Source organism: Hydra viridissima, unplaced genomic scaffold (assembly GCF_058129835.1).
Source record: "Hydra viridissima isolate aposymbiotic clone 2 unplaced genomic scaffold, HvirCarnegie_v1 scaffold_16, whole genome shotgun sequence".
Classification (NCBI taxonomy): domain Eukaryota; kingdom Metazoa; phylum Cnidaria; class Hydrozoa; order Anthoathecata; family Hydridae; genus Hydra; species Hydra viridissima.
In genome coordinates this window covers 4,444,717-4,462,879 of record NW_028324315.1, presented here as the reverse complement: position 1 = coordinate 4,462,879, position 18,163 = coordinate 4,444,717, and the positions used below count along the sequence as shown (strand labels likewise).

The following is an 18,163-nucleotide window of genomic DNA, read 5'->3' as shown; positions in this document are numbered from 1 at the left end:
TTTTTTCCTTTAATGCAGACCACTTGTTTAATTCTTTAATGCAGACCAAGACTATCCGCCTCCGCTAGAGATCAATTTAGATGTTAAATGTGATCTAATAGGATGTTTAATATTTTCAAAGTTTTCATAATTAACATTCAAATGCAATCGCGTTTGTAATTGAATTGAAAGTAATATTAGAATTTGTTGCAAAAGATGTTTGTTTTGCTAGTTTTACTAATATTCATTATTTCTGTATGTTTTTGACCTTCTATATATAAAATTTTAGGATATTATATATATATATATATATATATATATATATATATATATATATATATATATATATATATATATATATATATATATATATATATATATATATATATATATATATATAACAAGCATATGTCGTTTTTAATCTGTGTGTACTTTTGAAAATTGTGTGTATATAGTTATGTAATAATAAAAATGTATTTCATAATGTTTTTTATATATATTTGGAACTTTTCACTAGAATGGAAATAATTGAGAAAGTTAAAAAGAAAAAAACTTTTTTAAATTCTAAAAAAATTAAAGAACTGACTAGAAGTAAATGTGGATTGATGCAGCTATGATGGCGCCATTGAAGCTGTAAAAACTGATTTTCACAATGTGTAAGGCTTTTGGTGTTCAAAGATGTTCTTTTCAGGTTTGACTTTCTGGAAAAATAGGATTGGGAACCTGAGCATCCATCCATCCACCTTTCTTTTTCAATGATGAAAAAGAAAAGAAAAAAAAGTTGATTTTGCATACAATCATGCAGCATTAGAAATTGGATTTAGCCGAACTCAATTTCTAAGATATGCGAAAAACTTTGATGCAAAGCATAAAAAAACTATTCATTAATGAAACACTTTCTGAAGAATGGTGGTGTGGTATGTTCAAAAAGCACTAAGGCTTAACTTTACATTAACTAGAAGGTACAGATACTGTTAGACATCATTGTATGAGTACTTTTAAATTTTCAACCTACTTTTCTATTCTTAAAAATCCTTTATTGGAAAATAAATTAATAAAACACAGAACATATAGAATATGGATGAGAGTGGAATGGAGTTTGATTATCACCCTGGGAAAATAAGTGCTAAAGGAGTAAAGTATCTATATAGTTGTACACAAGGTAATCATGAAACAATTACTTGATGCACATTTATGCAAATACTTAATTGGCTTGTGCAATTGGTAACTCTCTTCCACCAAATTTTATCATTAAAAGAAAAACAAAAAGGTCACTCTACAGCTTTCAAATTGAAATGCATCAGTAGAAAGCACATGAAGTGTTTAACAGTAATTATAGACTTAGCAGGGAGTCTTTCAAAATTGGCTCTGATTGACTTCCAATACTTATTTTAGATGGCCATGACTTATACAACTTTTGTGACAAACCATTGCATAAAATGTTGACGATTTGACTAACAATATTTATTAGCAAATGAAGTTTTTTCACAACAGTTTACATCTGTGTAATTGTTCAAAGCGTTTTGCTAATCCTCAAACCAATTTTGATCTTCACTTTGTGCAGTTAGAATGATTTAAATATTCATTTTGAAAAAATTAAACAAAGCTATTAAAACTGCATGAAGATATGAAGAACTAATTACCAAGATTAGGTATGTAAAACCAAGAGAGTTTGAGAAGTTTGATAAAATATTTTTTTAATATTTGCTTTTTTATATTATATTTCATCTTCAAATAAAAAGTTTCAACTTTATATTATAAACTTTGATGATTAATATCAAAGATAAAATTATAAATTTTCCATTTCATGAGTTTATTTTAAAAAATCAATGTTGATGATTGACTTTTAAATGCGATAATGTAAATGGATTTCAAGATTTTCAAAATTGAATTTGTAGTATGAATTAACAATGGTATGAAATTATAAATTTATTAAACAAAAAATGATCTTAAATTAGTAAAATGTTAGGAATATATTGACCTTCAAAATCAATTTACAATTTTAAACAGGCTCTTGAACTATTCTTTAAATATTCTTAAAATTTATTATAATTTATACTTTTTAACAAGGTAGTTAGTAAAAGGAACAACAATTTTTACAATATTACAGGAATTAACAGTTATAATTAACAATAAAAATTACAGTAATTATAATTATAATATTTAAATAAGTAATAATTAAAACTTAAACTATTTTAAAAGAAAGCAGTTATTTTAAACTAAGTATTTTAAAAATAAATAATTAAAAGTAAATTAATAGTTGTAAAAAAAGTGAGTTAAGTAATAAATAATTGAAAGTTAATATTTTAAAATAACCGTAATTTTAAAATATATACATATATATAATGTATGTATGTATGTATGTATGTATGTATGTATGTATGTATGTATGTATGTATGTATGTATGTATGCAGGCCCGCCACAATCCTTAATGACGCCTGGGGTCAAAATTTAACTAGCGCCCTATCATATCGACCGAATCTAAAAAAGTTTGAGTACTGTCCAAATACAAATTTTTTTGTGCGCCTCTTCTGATCCTGTCCCCGGGTAAAAAGTACCCAGTAACCCCCCCCCCCCCCCACGCGGTGGCCCTGTATGTATGCATGTATTTATGTATATATGTATGTATTAATGTGTGTATGTATATACATATCGATACTTAAAAGGCAAAAGGTCCTAAGTGACATTTTTACAATTTTTCAGGAGAGCTAAAAAACTGCGCATCTCTATTCAAAAATTATTTCATCATTTCAATTATAAAAAAAATACCATTTTTCCCAAAAAAAGTCACTTTTGCCTTTCAGGTATCGATATGTACGTACATACACACCTATACACACGCACAAATTTTGGGTGATTAGGTGTGTATGTACGTATTTACGTACGTTATAGCTATTATTTTTAATATTTATCTTTATACTTTATATTTTTTCGTGCATTATAACTTTACTTTTTAACTTATTACTCAATTTTTCTGTTGTAACTCTTGCTTTTTAACAAATGATAGTAACGGAAAGAATTGCTTTTCGTAAATTTTTTTATAGACTTGTTTACAGATGTAAACTTGGCAAAAAAATATACATTTTACAGTTTTATAACCCATTTATAAATTTACATTATGAAAAGTTTAATTATTATATATTTATCATAAACTTCCTAGCACTAGTTTATTTTAATTATAATGTAGTTATCATAAACTTCCTAGCACTAGTTTATGATTGTTATATAAATTATATAATAACTTATGTAATTATCATAAGCTTCTTAACTATGCTTAAACGTTGGCCAGTCGTGGTTATTTAGCGTTTCTTTAATATCTAAAATATCTTTGATTTTACGTTTATTTTATTGTTGACCCAGAGTTATTTTACTGTTAACCTGATGTTATGTATCGTTTACCCAGCGTAATAGAAAACACTGCAACAGTTTATTGTGCTTCGTTCAAAAATATCATTTTCTAAAAGCGATTGCATATAGAGATCCACTAGGCACTCACGAACATAAATTATTATGACACAGTCTATGGGTCTACAATTGAAAACATAAAACGCAGGGAAAGCAGAACAAGCAGGTTTAAATAAAAAAACCTATAATAAAAATTTCAGCCAACAATTTATCTATGAATTTAAACGAAGTAATACGATACATAATCTCATTAAGAATAAAAATCAAGCGCAAACGAGATAACGTTATGAAAAAATGAGAAATATGAGAAAATGAGATGACGAAATGTAGATACTAATATGAAACAAAATTAAATGACATCATTAAATAACAACATAAACTCTTTTTTAGCTGTTAATGGGTTCAAACTTAGGAATTGCTGATCTTTGACGTGATATCCCAACACTTTTGGCTTGACCTGCTTATTTTATTTGTTCGGTCAAATGATAGCTTTTTTTACTTGTTCGGCCAAATGATAGCTTTTTTTTACTTGTTTTGCCAAATGATCGCTTTTTTTACTTGTTCAGCCGAATGATAGCTTTTTTTTACTTGTTCGGCCAAATGACAGCTTTGCGATAAACTTTCTACTTCTTGTTCTTTCTTGTTTTTGAATTTCAAGATTTCTTTTCTCAAAACCTTTTTTTTTTTTTTTTTCGTTATTACATAAAAGGAGCTTGAGTCTGAAACAGTATAAATGTTCTAAAAATTAAGCCAGCAGACTAACTTTGCAAGTTAATTTGTAGATAATCAATGAGAATATGAGATAGCAGAGAATACGGTTAAATTTTGTCAAAAGATTAGTCGCATTCTGTCAAGATTCCATCCCGTTATATTAAATTTAAAAAAATGTGGAGAAGGTTAGTATCACTTTGCACAGTGGGCCAGTAGGTGGACAAAATGGGAAAAATTTTAGTTGTCTAATCTTGAAAACTTATTTAATTTTATTATTTATATATATTAAATCCCTTAGTTACCAGGACTCTAAGCATTTGAATATTGAAATTTAAAAAAAAAAAAAAATATATAAATAAGTAATTAACGGTGACATCAACGTTGTGTTATATTTCAATTGCATCTACGTTTTTGAAACAAAAAAATAGTACATGTTATTCTAGAGTATTTAGAGATAAGAAAAACCAATGTGCGAAATAAATTTGTCAAAGTATGTTATCTCAGTTATACTTTGAAAATCACATATTAAAAAAAAAATTCCTGAAGAAATTTATTTTTTGCCGCACTATGACTAATAATTACCACAACTTGCCATGTGTTGTCTTATATTTATTTTAGCTATATGATGCTTCAATCGAGTTTTGATTAATTGTTCGTCTCTTTCAGATTTTATATATGATTTAACTTAGTTGCTATGGTACTAAATTTTGCATAGCAACAACTCATTTTTACATTAACGTTGTTTTAACAGTATTTTACTTGCGCTAAGTGCACAATATTGGGGGTATGTATAATGAGATTCAAAATTCTTATGAAGTTAATTTTTTTTGGTTACTTTACTTTGCATAGCATTGCAACAACATATTTTTGGTAGTTGTTAGTAATTTAATTACTAACACTAACAGTAATTTAAATAATTTTAATTTTAATTATTAACACTTGTAGTAACTTAATTACTAACAAGTATTTGTAGCCCAGGCGGCATATATATTATAACATTAAACTTTTACATACAAAATACTTGTTAGAATAATTATTTAGATATGGTTTTATTAAACTTAGACATTCATAATTTTCTCCAAAAAAACAATCTTAGTAATTCAAAACAAAGTATTACTGAAGATATATTGAAATTTATTTAGCCAAAATTTGCTGATTTTAAAAACGTTGATTTTAGACATGCTGTTCAACGATTTGTTTACTTGTATAAAAAAAAGTGGAAATCTGCTAACTATACTGTCAAAAATTTTGAAAAGAAGTTTGAGAACTGGCTTAATGAATATTTAATTGTCAGTAAAAAAGACAATAAACCAACTGCAAGTAGACGTGGTCAAAAACCAGTTACACTTGATAATAGTTCTAATAAAACTAAAAAATGCCATGTATCTTGTTTAATTAAATCTTATTCATCCGATGAATTATTTTTTGCTACAAATAAAAAATTTAGAGATGAACCTATTGTTATTGCTGCCAAGAACGTTTTAAATATTTCAAATACAGATAAAGCAACTAAATATTCAGCAGACGAAGCACTGGCTTTAATAATTGATGCAAGTCTGACAAAAGCTTCCTATCAATTGATTAGAAGCGGAGCCTTGGAGAAAGAATACAACATCTACCCCGCTTACAATGATGTCAGAGATGCTAAATTGAATTGTTATCCTGCAAACATAACAGTGAAGGTTTATTCAGCTTCAGTTCCTTTAAAAGATTTAAATGATTTATACTTTGCAAAGAATCTGTGCAGTTCAGGAACCTGTGCTAAGACACTTGATATTGAACGACAAAGCAATAAAAACAATGACACTAACGTGTAAGGCTGGTTTTGCTGTTGCTACTCGCCAAAGCATTTATAACCAAGACTTATCAGAACCTGACATTAAAAGAGATTTAAAGAGATTTAAAGCGTGAAAAATCATTATTTGTTACTTGTCTAGTCGCATTGGATTTGACTGGATTTAACAACAGCAACGAAAAGGTGCCTATTTGGAGAAATCAAAAGTCGTCCTCCACAGCCTATTGTAGACCCAAAAGATTTGCATACAAAATGGAATCTAAGGAACCTGTGATTGAAGAAGATCAGTACATTAAAAGTGAGATAGAAAGCTTGGGTATGATTTTATAAGAGGTTAGCGGGTCTTCTATTGAAGTGAATTGTATTACTGAACTTAAAATGATTGATGGGAAGGTTCAAACGGTATTATTGTTTTAAGATTATTTGATGTAATTTAAAATTTACAATTTTTTCTTACACTATTTTTTGCTTTTATTATTCCTAAAAAATTATTTACCTAAATACTCAATTGTTATTCAATATAGATGGGTCAAAAATCCGATAAAATATTCAAATATCAATTTACCACTTTGTAACTAAGGAAAGTATTCAGTAACTAAGCAATATAAGTATCAATAGCAACTAATTTTAAAAATTTATCACTTTTTTATGAAGTGTGATCTCATATAGGTACTCGTTCCAAAATTTAGTGAATATAGCACTTATAAAATATCTGCAGATAACAAAAATAGGTTGTTGCTAAGCAAAATAAAGGATCCATAGCAACGAAATAAAAAATATTACCTTCATATAAAGCGCACACATCATGTTAGTACTCATACTAATTTTAGTGAATATAGCTCTAATATTAAATTAGTTACGAAATTTGTCCAGTAAAAGTAAATTTTGGCCCACTTGTCTTTGGTTTAAAAAATGTAATTCTGCAGTTTTTAAAAGAAAACCCAGCATTACTTAATAGCCGCAATTTTAATATATTTAAGGTTAACATTGATGGGTTAATATTGATGGGTTACCATTACAAAAATCATCAGCTGATAATTTCTGGCTTATTTTGTGCTGTATTAAAAATTATGGGTCTTTTCTTTTTTTTTTTTTTTGTGATATTAAGATATTTTGTCTCCATATCAGCATTTTTTTGTGATGAGCCAGCTTGGTCTTACTTTAAATGTTAAGAACGCCATACCAGTTTATAGACTTGTGAACACTAAGGCTCTGCGTCTCGAAATTGTTTTCTCGAAATGAACCGGGAAAAGCGTAACGAGACGAGAAATTTCCCGGAAAAAAATAACGAGACAAAGGAAACGATTATCCCGGAATAAAGTTATAAATCAGGACATAAATTTTTTCTCGGAATTTAAAAACTGTGTCCCAAATAATTACGAAACGTTACGAGACAGAGCAATTATATTAACTAGATATCTAACGCGCGCTTTCGCAGTGAAGATAATTTTTTGCCAACCAAGTTTGTTTTGCCAGCCAGAAATGACGCAATCATAAAAACAAAGCTAAACAAAGACTTATTAATTGTCCAGTTTAAATAAAGCGGGTTTAAAAACATTAAAAACTCGCTTCCCTTTTTTTTACGGAATTTTTTTGAAGTTAGACATCTAGTTAATATATATCATTGAGACATGGATATTTATATCTATTTGCTTCAATGATATATATTAATGCCATAACCATGCCATAACGATTCAAGACGTGGCATAACGATACGAGAAATTCTATTAAGATACGTGACAAAACAAGACATGCCACAACGATTCGAGACAAACGAGACATTCCGAACGCGTGGATTAAGGATGAACAAGTTAAATCCTTGATTATTAATGGGCAGTTGGGCAGATTTGGTTACATTTGGCTGCCAAAACAACTTGGCAGTAACATTAAGGGCCAGACTTGGCCTTTTCATAAGTGTTTTCTTTGCAGGAGGAAACATAGTCACACACAAAAAGACCAAGCTTCAGCCGGAAAATGTTGAAAAGTTGCTCAACAGAACTATGACTTTGTTCAAGTCAAGTCCTGGAAACTGACCTCAGAAGATGACAAAGATCCTGCTAGGGCATTCACAAAAATTCTAAAGAGAGATCTTCACTTTATCTTTGCCTTTAGTAAAATCTTAAGTTTTGCCACTTCGATTTTGTTTCTATGTTTTTTGTTTTAACTTTAAACTTTTAAATTCTTTTCAAACTGAAATTTTGCTCAATTTAAAAAAGTTTTGTAAATTTCCTTCCAGATTTGTTGTCTCAAGAGAGTGATCAAGCCAATATTGTTGAATCTGATGATGTGGTTGAGATTCAGCTTAATCCAAGACTGCCAAATCAGCCAATGTCACGAGCAAGTACGGCCTCCTCTAAAATCATTACTGCTACAACATCTCATGTACCAGGTATTACACCACTGATCACCAGTTCAAGGGGTTCTGCTCCAGCTCCTTTTGCTGAACAATCCAAAGCTCCAACTGGTGCACCTTCAACTAGTGACACAAGTAATGAATTGTTTGACAAAGTTTGTAATTAAAAACTTTTATTTATTGCCAATAAAATTTAGTTAATGTGCATTACAGTACAACAAACACAAGTAAAATAAATGAAACACATGCAAATTTTAATTTCAATTTTTATTTGTCTTTGTTAAGTCTCGGTAAATAGTTTAATTACGATAAAGTAACCAAAACAATTGAAATGGCCGAGCCCCTTAGCAGAATACTAAATTTCACATTAAGGATTAACTAGTATGTCCCGTTATGTCTCATTATGTTTCGTTATCTCTCGTTATGTCTCGTTATGTCCCGATAAAAAGATGTAAATTCCGGGATAATGAAAAGCTCCTATTTGGTCCGGGATATATCTCGTCTCGTCTCGTCTCGGTATTGTCCCGGATTTCGAGTGAAAATTGAAAATTGTCTCGACTTTTATTGCTAATCGGGAGAAAGCTTTTAGGATCGTCTCGTCTCGATTAAAAAAAAAAACGAGACGCAGACTCTTAGTGAACACTGATCTCAAAATATAACAAGATAGCGTATTCAATTGTCTTTTTCAAAAAAATTTGAAGCCAAAATTGGGCTCCTAAGCGGTGCTCTTAAAATCGGAGCTCTTAGCGGTGATCGATGTACATTTTATAAGGCTTTTTACAGAAATACGAAAGAAAATAAATAGAGTTTTGAAAGAAAAATTAGACTATGAAATAAAGTTTTAAAAATTTTTAAAAAGTGGAAAGGATTTCTAAAAAAATCAGACAATTAAAGTAATTATTTAGATACTAAGGTACAAAATACTCGATATACTTTTTTAAGTGCAATTTACGATTAAATAGTATTTATGCACAATCTATGTACCTTTTTTTTCTTAGTTACCCAATACAGTGTGCTAGAAGGTCTATACCATAACTGTATGATAAGCGGCAGTGGTGTCTACTTACAATTTTGACAAATTTTATATTTTCAATTTTTGTAGTAAGATACCAGATATGTACATGCTGCATAAACTATTAGTTGATTGCTGTGAGTATACACAACTCAGGGGTTCCTTCTGGGATTATTTAATACATAAATGTAATTAATGGATATAGTATTTAATAAGAATATTAAATACAAAATATTATTTTTTAATATATATCATTTTACTTATATATTATTCTTTGTAATGTTCCAGCTCTCAATGATTGAGTCAATTGTTTTTGACTTTGTTATTCAAAACGACTTGTTAAGGGAATTTCTTGATTACATATATTTTGTATGTCATCAAACATTATCAACATTATGTATCTTATCAAGAAATGTATGATACCTAAATTTACAATAAACCATCTGCATTAAATGTTGGAATGCATTAGTACTTTCTTTTCATTTCAAACAAACCAGTTTTTTAAAACTCAAAGACAAAGGAGGTTTGATTAAACCAATCAAAAGTGTTGTTATCTTATGCGAAGAAACTGAAAGATGTTTCCAAAGGTTGCTTGCCTCAATAAATGGCCACCTTCCTAATGAAATAGAAATTCAAATGCCATTTCTAGTACTGTTTTGAGATCAGTTGATAAGTCAAAAATATTTCATGAACAAACTTCTCATATGTTTGACTCAACTATAACTGATAACCATTTATTTGCACTGATTAAACTTATTTCAGAAAACTATGCAAAAATACGTTTTTATCACCTGGGTAAAAAACGAACTGCCAAAATAACTGGAAAAAAGCTTAGGAAGCAACTAACAAAACTTATCATATTCAAAAACTTATCAAAAATATTTTTATAATATATGATATGATATATATATGATATGATATGATATGATACATATATATATATATATATATATATATATATATATATATATATATATATATATATATATATATATATATATATATATATATATATATATATATATATATATATATATATATATATATATATATATATATATAGTTCATGCAGCATTTATAATTTTGCAGTGCCTATCTAATAAAATAATGCCTAAAAAATTTTTTATCTTAAAAAAAAAATCACCTACCATGCTGTTGTGTTATTAACCTTCTAGCACACAGCATTGGGTAGTTAAGAACTAAAAGGTACATAAATTATCTAACAAATGCTAACTGTTATGGTGTGACCTAACAAAGTCCTATGCTTTAAGAAAGTCCTTATTTAAGAAATGACAAATTTCGTATATATAAAATAAACATTTAGAAAAAAAAATTAAGTTATTTTAACTATCTAGTTAAAATAGCTATTTTCCCCAAATGTTTCGGTATTTGAATTTTGAGATTTCTGCACAACCTAACAAATACTTTTTCTTCACTATCATTAACAAACTAAATTTTAGCAAACTAAAATTAAAACTTTATTTAGTTTTTTACTGAGAATTTTTATTTTGTTATTTTTATTCTAAAAAACGAAAAACAGAAAGTTAATATAGAACAACTTATTGTAAGAATATGTTTTGTTAAATAAAAAATATTTATATTTGAAATTTATGTAAATATGTAATATTCCGTTTTTATGAAAAAAATCTTATGTTAAATTTCTAGAAAAAACTAGTTTTTTATTAAAAAAGCTAGATTTTTATTAAAAACTTATATATTTATCAATATTTGAGCTTAAGAAATAAAACTTGATTCACCATTCGTTAATTCCGCCGCCATCTTGGGAGGCCAAAACTGGCTTCAACAAATTTTCCGTATACGCTATCCAGTTACATTTTGAGATCAATACTTGTGAAAGAGGTCAAGTAAAAAGGTAAGTGTATAGACAATTCTTATATTTATAATATATATAAGACACATTTATTAGGATATTCATCAGAGTAATGTAACACCCTTAATTGAGCTGTCATTCCTTTGTTTCACAAGCTGTGTTCTAGACTACATGTACACTACTCTGTTAGCTTTGGTAGGCTAAAAAAATGCTAAAGTTATAAAAAAAAGAAAGTCCTGCATGCTGCAAAATTTCTAAAATCAGCTGAATCAGATATCTGATTTATTAATCAATATGAGATGCTATATGACATCAGAAATTTTACCAAAATCAATTGCAGAAGTTGATAGATGAAAAGCCATCAAACTAAGATAATTTTTTCTATACACTGGCGACACCAATTCATAAAAGCTGTAACAATTATATGCAAATACAAACACATGCAGTTGTATAATTTTTAAACATTATTATGTCAATAAGATATTTAATAAGTATAAAGTATCAGGGTATTTAGTATAATTAGTAAAAATTATATGAAATTTTTAAATGAAAAAGAAGACACTTTAAAATAAGGTAAATGTACCAGTAATTGACCTCTTAAGAAAAAAAATTCCATATGACTGCCATGTCTTTAAGATTGTTTGTCAATTATAGTCTTAATAGTTCTAACAACTTACCATACTATCTTCTAGCATACTGTTTAGCAATATTTTAAAAAATACTATCTTTTCATGTTTTGGTAGCTGTTTTGTTTAAGCATGATTTTATGTTAGTAATTGACTATATAAAAAATTTTTTTTTCAGTATTTGACCGTCCTTTGCTTTAGTAGTTGGCCATATGTTCAATGAGAGAAAAATGAAAGCAGTGATAATATTTTATTTTATTTCAGTGAATATAAAATTGCAAAGACATTTTGAATATTTTGGAAGTGATGCAACACAAATACATCATTAAAAATGAAATGAAGAATAAGTGTTCATTTCTGGTATGAGATATGAACCAGGTCGAGAACACAAGTTTGGATAGTGGATTTTCTTTTGTATTTATTCCCTTATATATACTTCCTTCCTTGATAAGAATTATATTACAATGAATTAAGATAAACAAAGGAATTACTAAATTTTTTAAGTTTTCTAATCCAGTATTTGACCACCCTCTTAACTGACTACAGATGGATTGTAAACAGACAATAAATAACTTTTAATTAGTATCAAACATACCTATTTCATAATATAATCATCTAATATTAAAAAAAAAATGTACTTACCTTTTAAAATTAAACTTATTTGCGACGTTTCCTTGCAAATTGCAGAAGAAAACTTAAAAAATTAGACAAGAGCGTAGCACAATAACATTGATATTCAACTACCCTTTTTCAAAGCTGCCAAATGTTTCCCGAGTTTAGGTGGGTACAGCCAAATGGCAGGAGAGTATTTTCCCGTTGTTTTTAAAATCGTTTTACCAAAGTAGGGCTTATTTTAACAATTTTACTTTTAAATGGTCAACTACTGGCACATGGTCAATTACTACCTCATTTACCTTACATTGAAAGTATCTAACATTATTTCCGAGGCATAACAGATTGTGAACACAGAAAAGTTATCCATATAACTTTAAAGTTGTCCATATAACATGGCACTCTCTTTTCTATATTACCAGTTAAATATATAATCATTTAGAAAAAAAAATGTGGTGGTAAATATTTTGATCAGTATTATCTTTTAAGACAACTGCCATGATGCTGATCCAACTGTGTTTGGAATGGTGAATTGGTAAGGATATTCAGAAAGTTTATGATATGTTATTGTGTTTATTTCATGTACAAAATGTTATTATTTTATTTATAAATTGTTCTTTAAAGATTAACAAATTATAATTTCTAGATAAATGAATAATCGGGTTATGAGCCAGTTATGTGTCAAAAGAAACACAAAGAATAAAATCATTTTCCAAGAAATAGTCTTTCCTGTTCTCTTAGGTATAACAATTTTTTGTTTGCAAATAATAAACAAGTTTGTTAACACTTTAATTAGTATTAGTATTAGTATTAGTAAATGCTGTAACTGGTGTGAGCCAGTGAGTGTGGTATCAACACACTATGACAGCCGATTCACTTAATTGCTGCTCATCCAGCAATCAAGACCTGCTTTAAAACTGTTAACTGATTGTGCTTTAACCAACTCACCTGGCAAGCTATTCCATAAATTGACCGATCTATTAAATAAAAAGTTATCACGACATGCTTGCTTAGTGATTTCTTTGACATATTTAAAGCTGTGATCTCTTGTTTGAGTTTTTTGAATACTAATTTTTTTTATTGTTTCCATATCGTTAAAACCGTTGAAGAGTTTATAAAGTTGAACCATATCTCCTCGTTGTCTTCTTTTTGTCAAGTTAGTCAATTTGCAAAGTAAATAATACATGTTTAATGTTAGGCTGTTTAAAAAATAAAAATTTTTCTTTTTAATTTTAATATATCATATAATAAGTATTGTATTATATTAATAAAATATATATTTTTTAATGCTATACATATTTTTTTTTTAGATATGTATTTCAGTAAGTACTATATATATATATATATATATATATATATATATATATATATATATATATATATATATATATATATATATATATATATATATATATATATATATATATATATATATATATATACATATATATATATATATATATGTATATATATATATATATATTATGTTTTCAGCTGCTGTTCAAAGCACTCTTAAAGAGACCAACAAAATCAAATGAGAAATGCATATTCTTCAAACAGTTTGCTATATTATGTTCTGTATCCAATGTTGATAGATGATTGATTCCTCATATATCAGTTTGCAGATATAACAAGTTTTGTTTTTGGAATCACTGACATAGTTCTGGTAAAATGTTCCCACTAATAGCTTCTATTCTGATTATTTTCCGCACTGTAAAAATTTTTGATGAAATTACAATATTTGGTGGTTCACTAGATATGGCCTCGCTTGAGAATGATTTAAGAATAATAACTTGAATCTGCAAAGTGGTTTCAAAATTATACCGTTATCTTAATTAAAAATTGATCCCCAAATAATTAAAACACCAAAATCGATAGAAAATTGATCCTACATAGTCAAAAACAAGTCATCTGGACTTAAAAAGGAATCTCCCAATAAAGACTACTGTTCATTACGATAACAGTACTGAAACTGGAGCCAAAAGTTGAGTCAAAACTGGAGTCATTTTGTGCATCACGTACCTGACACTGCCACTGTTAAAACGATCAAGCAACAAATAACCTCATAATAACATTATTTGCAATGTATTAAATACTCGTCATTTATTTGCAGGGGTTTTGAAATGTGCTGAATAAATTGTTTTGTAATGTGTTGACCATCGCAATATGGTAAAAGGCTTAAAATTATTCTAGTTATTATTCATATGATGTTTCTGTTTATTTTAGTACAAAGTTAATTCTGCAATTAAATGTTGTTATTGTTTAAACGCTGCATCCGCCTACACAATTCTTTTAAAATGCTCGTAAATTGCTCCATACTTTCTTGCGAGCTGAGTTTTTCTTACTCTAGACATTTCAGTTAAAACTGTAATTGATTCATCCAAATTTTTAGTTTCGTAAACATGTATATGAATTTGATGTAGTTCATCCTTACGCGAAGAGAAGGCTTTCGTCGGTAGGACACCGAAAATTGAATGTCGGGATTTCAATTTTAAAATACAAAACATTTAGTTTTCAACTATTCACAACCACAACCTCTACAAAATATTTAATAAAAACTCCATCAAAGTAGGCTACAGTTGCATGCCAACCATGAAAGACATCATAAACTCACACAAATACCACATTTTAAAAACAAACAAAAATTCAATCTCAAAGAAAAAACTTGTAATTGCATAGATAAAGCAAAGTATCCTTTGCATCAGCAATACCTTACAAGTAATATAATTCACCAAGCCATTGTCAAGTAATATAATTTACCAAGCCATTGTCACCTTCAACAACTCAAAAAAAAAACTAAGAAATCTCTTACGGTATCAACGCATTTATTTTATTTTATTAAATTAAGAAACGTCAACCACTTAAAATCTTTTAATAGAAATGTCAACTGAAAATCATTTAAATCATCTTCAACTTTTTTTAAAATCATCGTCAACTTTTTTTTAAATCATCGCCAACTTAAACTCTTTTAAACGTCAACTTAAAATCTTTTAATGGAAAAGTACAAGAGCAATACCGAGTTTCTAAAACAGGTACGGAAGATAGAAGAGGCAAACCTTACATCTATTTTTATATGGAAAACTGTAAAGTGTTGTAAATCCAACAATCTGGCCGCCAAAAGTTGCATGTTATGCCTGTACGAAAAGTACGTAATCATAATTTACGAATAACCGTACTGAATAAAACGAATGAAATGGTTTTTAAATGCAAACACAAAAATAAATTTCTCCTTTCACAATTTGACACTGGTGATTGGGCCTAAACTTTTTTTTCAGACTTTTAAAAAAGATAAAATATAGGTCAAATAATTAATATAATGTATTCACATATAAATGCACTTATACACATATACACAAATAAAAAATTATATAATCTATATAAAGAAAAAAGTTATAGAGGTAAAGAATGAAGCTAAGGGTAACTTTTTAGGTAGAAATATTTTAGGTAACTTTTTTGGAGTGAATGAGGTGGATAGATGAAATCTGTTTTTAGGTTGTACGAAGGGTCATACACTGGTTGTAATGGACTTATTCCATGTTTAGTTGTCTGTCTTAGTGATATATATATATATATATATATATATATATATATATATATATATATATATATATATATATATATATATATAGATCAGTTATGCAGCACAAAAATCTCTTTGTACTCTGGATGATTACTGTTTCGCTTATACCATGACCAGTGTTGACAAAAATTTTGATGAGTAATTTCGACAGTTTGCTCACTATAGGCCCCCAGGGGTGATCCTTTGAGACTGATGAAATCCTTGATGTGGTAAAAGGCGGTGTGAATTTTAAGTGTTACCAATTATCAAGTAACACCTTTTGAAATTTTCAATTCTTTTGCCGAAGTCCACTTAACAGCTTCTATCCAAGCAGTTTTCAGAATCTTGAAAAGATGGTTGACAACTCCTAAGAGGAGATGCAATTCCATTGGTGGGAAGATTTCCTAAAATCAGAAAATTATCAGGCTCGCTGATGATTGGCTTTCGAAAGTTATTGCCAAACAGCTTTGCATTAGCAACAACCCCGCCAGATTGCTGAAAAGACTCGAGGCTAGATATAATTAAGCCCAATGTTTACAAGTTTCCAGATTTGGCAGGATACTTGGATTTTACGCCTCACCATGTGCTAGGGTACACATTTAAATGGATTTGAAGAACACAATTATATTTGCAACTTTCATACCGTTAACCAAAATTAGTTTAAGTCCATTTGCATTAATTAGTGACCAGATTTGTTCAAACCACGCTTTAAATAGCAAATCAATATTTTGTTCTATAAAATGAAAACGGTACATGAAGTAATTAAACAATTATAATAAAAGTTGTTGGTATTACAAGGTAAAACACTCATGTAACCATAATTTTGAAAATAAGGACCGAATGTCACAGTAATCAGTAAACTTTTGAGGTATAAGTAGCAAAAAACTAACAAAATTTAAACTAAACTACCAAAAATCCGTAACCAGAGTTTATCCAAAGTTTGGTGTGGCTATAAGCAACATTAGTACCAATCTTTATCAAATCATATAGAGTGGTTCTCATTCTACAGAAGTTTTTATTGGTGCTCTATGAATTCAAAATTTCAATCAATTTGAACATTCAAATTACAGTGTGCGGCAGCGATTCGCGAACTTTTTAGAACATTATTCAAAATCAATTTTTAAAGCACTAAAAAATTATATTCATGGAAAATTAAAAGGAGAAAAGTTGAAGAAAAATACTTTTCCTATCTTAACATTCAATTAGGTTTTCATTTTTTTTTTGATCACTGCCTCAAGCCTGGGACGGAAGGACTAGCAGATGCTTATTATACATTCCCTTGAAATTGATTTCATAGCACGGGTAATTGATGACTTTAGTAACTTGACACTTGAGTGGGCCTTTTTGCAAGCCTTACTCTCAACTACGCTCCACATACTATAGTCATGGGGATTCAGGTTAGGGCTGAATGGTGGCTAAAAGTGTTTGGGCCAGAAATTAGTCATATTGTCCTGAAGATACTGTTGAGTTTTTCAGCAGTATCTTCAGGACAATATGACTAATTTCTGGACAAGGTGTATTGTCCTGTTGAAAGATGTAACTTTTTTCTGGGAATGTCTTCTTCAGCCATGGCACCACAGAGCGTTTTAATAAACTAATATACACATCAGAGGTAACTTTTTCTTACTCTTTGATGTAGATTGGTGGACATTTTTCTCCATTATAAACGATGGTTCCTAGCATCATGATGGACTGATGGTGCTTGGTGTGATACACAGGTGATGCTTTGTCACTCTTCTGCACAATGAATCTGTTGTTACACCTATCTATCACAAAGTCAATACTAAAAAGTTTTTTATCTGAGAAAACATTAACTGTTGACGAGGCACGGCTTTTTAGCTGACTCAGAAGTTTCTTTGATCGCTCCAATCTTAAAGTTTTTAGTCTTTCTGTCAAAAGTTGATATGAAGGTCGGGCCACACTGACTTTTCCAAGTGTTTTTAGAGTTCTTCTGACTGTCCTCTCATCAATATTCAACAATTTTACTGTCTTTCTTATGGATACAGTAGGATTCTTTTAAACATACTTTTTAAGCTTTTCTGTAAACTTTTTATAAACTTTTTTTTGTTCACTGGAGATGGCATTTTGGCTCTCTCAGCACTGTCACGTTTTTTCACTTTGTAAAATGTAGTTTTAGACACTCCAGAAACACGAATCACTTCACGTGCAGGCAAACCCGCGTGAATAAAATTTAAAGCTTCGGTTGTTTTGGCTTCCAAGTTTTAACTAAAATGTTTTTTATTAACAATTTTATTAAAATCTAAGACGGTCATTGAACA

At 28.8% G+C, this 18,163-nt stretch overlaps 1 protein-coding gene and 1 long non-coding RNA gene across 7 annotated transcripts; both read left to right on the top strand.

Annotated features, from left to right (window-relative positions):
• The first annotated feature begins 1,056 nt into the window (after positions 1–1,056).
• Positions 1,057–6,227, top strand: LOC149877619 (uncharacterized). The gene is made up of 3 exons (XM_090073580.1): positions 1,057–1,118; positions 4,848–4,880; positions 5,274–6,227. Exons 1-3 carry the CDS (start codon positions 1,057–1,059, stop codon positions 5,911–5,913), a joined length of 735 nt encoding a protein of 244 aa, XP_089929706.1. The 3' UTR covers positions 5,914–6,227.
• Positions 6,228–11,006: 4,779 nt separating this feature from the next.
• On the top strand, positions 11,007–14,570 carry LOC149877618 (uncharacterized). 6 transcript variants are annotated; one of them, XR_016447940.1, is made up of 4 exons: positions 11,065–11,129; positions 11,978–12,860; positions 12,972–13,066; positions 13,820–14,570. It is a non-coding gene; the product is annotated as an uncharacterized LOC149877618 (long non-coding RNA). The 6 variants fall into 6 exon arrangements; XR_016447935.1 differs by having other exon boundaries at positions 11,007–12,860; XR_016447936.1 differs by having other exon boundaries at positions 11,018–12,860; positions 12,972–13,498.
• Positions 14,571–18,163: the final 3,593 nt, after the last annotated feature.

Coding starts and splice junctions, on each gene's coding strand:
- LOC149877619 (XM_090073580.1), top strand. CDS start 1,057: ATGGATGAGAGTGGAATGGAGTTTGATTATCACCCTGGGAAAATAAGT. Junction 1,119..4,847: donor ATAAGTGCTAAAGGAGTAAA/GTATCTATATAG, acceptor TTGTTTTAACAG/TATTTTACTTGCGCTAAGTG. Junction 4,881..5,273: donor CTAAGTGCACAATATTGGGG/GTATGTATAATG, acceptor CGTTGATTTTAG/ACATGCTGTTCAACGATTTG.